Genomic DNA, 5203 nt, shown 5'->3' on the forward strand with positions numbered 1-5203 from the left:
CCACCTGCCCTTGGTGGCGCGGGCCTGCGGCTCCTGCTCTGGGCGTTCGCCGTCCCCGTCGCTGGCTCCCTTGGCGTCGGCGCCCTTCCTTAGCTCGCGGTTCTGGGTGCTCGGCGATTTGGAGGATTAGGCCTCTGACTCCGGCTCGGAGGGGTGCGCCCCGCCGTTGGGTGTGCCGGTGGTGGTTCCCGGGTCTGTGGCTGGTCGTTCCCGGAAGTTTGCTCCGGGCGGTCGGGGCAGACCGGTGGCGCTGCCGTCGGGGTCTCCTGGCTGGTCGCGTGGTGGGTGTGGATCCGGCTTCCTCGCAGGTGTGTGTTCCCCTTCGCCCCCCCTCCCCCGGCCTGCTGTGGCTCCTGATCTGGGTGGGTTGGCTTCTCCAATCGTTTCTCCTCCCTGCTCTCCTGCTCCCCGGCCGGGGCCGGCGGCGACGGCGGCGGGGGCGCCGGTGCGCCTGGTGGCAGTTGGTGGCCTAACCCTAGATCCGGGTGGCTCGGAGGGCTCGGGGGGCCTTGCTGGGCTTGTGGGCCTGGTGGCCTCTGCTGGGGTTCGGCCCTGTCCGCCCGCTCCACCGGCCCTGTCGTCTTTTATTTCTTTCCCTCCCCTTCTGTCCGTGGGCCCGGGGCAAGTGGTAGTGGCCACTGCGCCTCGGCCTCCCCCCCTTTGGCCCGGGCTTCGGTTGCAGCCTGTTCGGCCCAATCTGGCTCGGCCTGCTGCGGCTATATATGGGTGCGCCGCGGTGCCCTTCCCCCCTTCCTAGGGTTTCCGGCCTCCGCCGCTGATATTCGCAGGGCGCGTCGTCCCATTCGCCACTTCTCCAGATCCGCTTCTTCCCCACCCCCCCGTCCTCCTCTCCTTTGCCGACGCGCTCGCCATGGACAAGTCGAGGAAAGTCGAGGACCTCCTCCTCCGAGGCCTTGTCGGGGAGCAAGAGGGCTAGGGAGTCCTCGCCGGGCTCTGGTGCTGATTTGGCCTTTGAGGCTGAGCTCCGCTCTAAGCTGGTGGCTGACCGGGCGGCGCACGGGCCTGTGCTTGCGGGGGAGGAATGGGAGGCGGGGTCGGACCGCTCCGTGGCCAGATCTGGGACGGCGCTCCCTGGATCTGGTGCTGGGTCGGGGTCGGGGCCGGATCCGTGGGAGGCTGTCGCGGCTTCGACGGCTGGTGGCTCATCTTCTTCGACAAGTCTCTTTACTCGTTCTGTAATGCTTCACCCCGCAACTAACTCATTAGTCACATTGCTTGCCAGGCTTATAGTGATGAGCATTACTGAGAGGGCCCAGAGATACCTCTCCGATACACGGAGTGACAAATCCTATTCTCAATCTATGCCAACCCAACAAACACCTTCGGAGACACCTGTAGAGCATCTTCATAATCACTCAGTTACATTGTGACGTTTGATAGCACACAAGGTGTTCCTCCGGTATTCGGGAGTTGCATAATCTCATAGTCAGAGGAACATGTATAAATCATAAAGAAAACAATAGGAATAAAACTTAGATCATTATGCTAATCTAACGGATGGGTCTTGTCCATCACATCATTCTCTAATGATGTAATCCTGTTCATCAAATGACAACACATGTCTATGGTCAGGAAACATAACCATCTTTGATTAACGAGCTAGTCAAGTAGAGGCATACTAGGGACACTTTGTTTTATCTATGTATTCACACATAGTACTAAGTTTTTGGTTAATACAATTCTAGCATGAATAATAAATATTTATTATGATATAACGAAATGTAAATAATAATTTTATTATTGTCTTTAGGACATATTTCATTCACTTTAGTCTCGGTTGATGAACCGGGACTAAAGGCCTTTATGAACCAGGACTAATGTCCAATTCCGCACTAGTGCAAAATAAAGAGACAATTATAGGTTGCTATGCTGCCCCGCCATGGACTTGGGCCGGAAAAAAGAGCTCAAACGGAGTTGCCCAACGTATATGCGCCGATCCACTTTTATCCTTGGTTGGTGATAAAAAGAGCATCCTCTTGTATACATTTCATCTCTATTTGTCCAAAATCAATAGTAGATGGGTGGTTGTTTGGCTAGCATGTACTGTTCCAATGCTTTGGACCAGCCTAGGACGATCCAGCGATGCATGAAAGAAACCATCTCGCTCGTACATGAAACGGACAAAACCAAAATAACTAGCATACGTGAAAATCAATCAAAGTGGAACGAAACAAAGCCGGACAAAAATAAGAATATCGCCTTCCTTTATTAGTAAGTATAGATTGAGCAAGAAAATAGCTGACATACTCGCCATATCGGTGATTCATAGCTCGTTATTTTGCTCAACGATGCATAATGAGAGGGTAGAGGTGCACTGCAAGACGTGGCTCAGCATGTAGCACTAGTGGTTTCTCTTTGAAGAGGTCGTGCTTCGATTCGCTGAGATTGATGGCCGACACCCCAGCCGGTTTGGTCCAGGTGAAGCCATGCAAGAGCCTGCCGAAGAGCATGACACTCATGGTTGTTCCTAGTGATGCCGCGATGCATCCCCGCCGTCCGGTGCTGAAGGAGATGAACCGCAATTCGCTCTCGGTAAGCACCACATTGATGTTGTCTCCCATATGGCGCTCTGGCTTGAAGTGGAGCGGTTCATCCCAGACGGCGGGGTTCCGGCCCAGGGCCAGCCGGCTGAGGATGACGTGGCTACCCTTGGGCACACGGTAGCCCGCAACAATGGTGTCGGCAATCGCGACGTGCGGCAGGTTGAAGGGAGCGATTGGGTGGAGGCGAAATGCCTCACGTATGCACGCCTTGAGATAGTTGAGATGCATGATGTCCGACTCTTGCACCAGTCGCTCGCGACCGACCACCCGGTCCATCTCCTCCACCGCCTTGGCCAGCAATTCTGGGTTGTTCACCATCTCCGCCAGCGCCCACTCCACTGCGTTTGACGGGTTATCTATGGCCGCTAATATGATGCCCTGCATGCATTCCATGGAGATAAATGTAAGTTAATATTATATCTTTGCATAAAGATAGATTACATTGAATAATTGGAATTTTAAATACAATTTAAGTTAAAATAACACCAAAATGGTAGAAAAATACATTAATGCTATGTTTAAACTATTAATTCACAATTTCTTATTCTATTGTTTCCCTTTTCTAACACCTGCGAAATACATTATAAGATCTACTTCCTAAAGTTTTTGACACTAACTAGTGTCAAAAACGTTCTTATATTATGAGACGGAGGGAGTAGTATTTAAGAGTGTGAGCTATTATCTTTTCTCATGGATGACGTATTAGTACCTTGTAGGACTATGAGGCAATTGGTCACTAAATTCAATCTAGGCCCTTGAACCATCTTAAAATTTCTCACTAATTAATATTTTGCTTACCTTGGACTGTGCTTTGACCTCATCGATGCTGAGCAACGGCTTGCCATCACCGTCGGCGAGCGTGATGAGAACGTCAAGGAAGTCCTGGACCCCGTCCTGCCTCTCGCCGCTGTTCCACTGCCTCCAACGCTCTTCGATGACCACGTTGTGCAGTCTATCCACTTTTGTGTTGGCCTCCTTAATAATTTTCTCGTGGCCGTCGAGGTCCAGGCCAAGTAGACACGGGAGGTAGTCGCTGACGCAGAACGCGAAGGTGAACCCTAGGAGGGCGAAGGAAGCATCCATGTGCTCCATCTCCATCGGCCCCGGCCCGCCGTCCGGCTGAGGCTCCCCAAAGTACCGTTGGCCGAAGACAAGCCGGCGGATGACGTTGCCGCAGTAATGCCGTGCGACATGCCTGACATCGACGTTGGCGCCTAGTCCCGACGTTGAAGATGACCCCCCGGCGGTGAGGTTGTAGATGTAGCGCATCAAGTTGTCAGCTTCGTCGGCGCGCTTGTCGTGGAGCCACTTGTGGCGGGAGGGGCAAATGATCTCAGAAGTGAGCACCTTGCGCATCTTCATCCACTGGTCGCCGAATGGCGAGAGCACAGCGTCCTTGTACCCGGAGCTGATGGTGCCGGAGGCGAAGGTGAGTGGACGGGACGAGAAGTTTTTGTCCTGCTTCTTGAGCACCTCCCTTGCGATCTTGGGACATGTGATCGGGACGACGTGGACGCTGCCAAGGCAGAAGCAAGCGATGTCGGTGCCCATATCCTTCATCACGCGATGGATCCAACGGAACGCCGACTTGTTGAGCACTAGCTCGGGCAGGCTACCCACCACTGGCCACGGCCATGGCCCCGGCGGAAGTGGAAGCGGCACCGTCACCGATGAGCACGTGCCACTGCGGACCTTGCTCTTGGCCATGACAAGGTACATAAGCGTTATTACAATGAGCAGCTGGGACACAACAAAGCAGCAGCACGCCAACATTGTGGAGACTACTGCTTGTTGAGTGCACATAGGCTTGCGATGTAGCTTACCTTGTTATCGTTGCGTAGGGAAGCCAACTTTGCTCCCTATGCTGCTTTGCCCATGAGGGCGAGACCCATCTTTATATGTTACCTCCGTCCCAAAAAATTGGCTTAGATTTATTAGATACTAAGGTATCTATGTATCTAGCTAACACTAAAACATGTTTAGATATAGTATATTCCTCATGTGTGGATCATTTACCACATGTATCATATGGTATTTCAAATGTATTTATCCTGATACTACTAACAATAATTGTCTATCCAAACATAATCAAAACAGAATAAAAAACTTCTATTTATAGATTGTCTTATATTTATCTAGATACGCAGGCTGATACTAAACATAATAATTATCTATCTAAAAGTAATCAAAACAGAATAAAACATTTCTATTTATAGATTGTCTACAAACGACATACGGATGGATGTATATAGACATATTTTAGAGTGTAGATTCATTCATTTTGCTTCGTATGTAATCTATAGTGGAATTTCTAGAAGAGTAATATTTAGGAACGGAGGGAATAGTACTAATAATAATTTTCTATCCAAACGTAATCAAAATAGAATAAAACATCTCCTATTTGTAGATTTTCTAGGGTACTTATCCGAAAACTAACCATAATTGTCTTTCCCAAAGTATTTCAGTCGCCAGATATTGCTTGTTGGTCCTTACCATGGTTTTGGGTACCAGGCGGAAAATTCGGTTACCGCCCGTAACCGCGTTTCTCGCTGCCCCACGATAATTCGGTTATCGAACTTTTTGATTTTTTTGAAATTTAAACTCCTATCTTCTAGTTAAACGAGATATCTCTAGCTCAA

General features: G+C 50.4%; 1 protein-coding gene across 1 annotated transcript; it reads right to left on the reverse strand.

Annotated features, from left to right (window-relative positions):
- Positions 1 to 2303: 2303 nt before the first annotated feature.
- On the reverse strand, positions 2304 to 4337 carry LOC119322484 (tyrosine N-monooxygenase-like). Its single transcript, XM_037595972.1, has 2 exons — positions 3363 to 4337; positions 2304 to 2942 (listed from the first exon to the last, which is right to left on the reverse strand). Exons 1-2 carry the CDS (start codon positions 4335 to 4337, stop codon positions 2304 to 2306), a joined length of 1614 nt encoding a protein of 537 aa, XP_037451869.1.
- Positions 4338 to 5203: the final 866 nt, after the last annotated feature.

The sequence above is a fragment of the Triticum dicoccoides genome, chromosome 6B, assembly GCF_002162155.2.
Source record: "Triticum dicoccoides isolate Atlit2015 ecotype Zavitan chromosome 6B, WEW_v2.0, whole genome shotgun sequence".
In the NCBI taxonomy this organism is placed as follows: Eukaryota; Viridiplantae; Streptophyta; class Magnoliopsida; order Poales; family Poaceae; genus Triticum; species Triticum dicoccoides.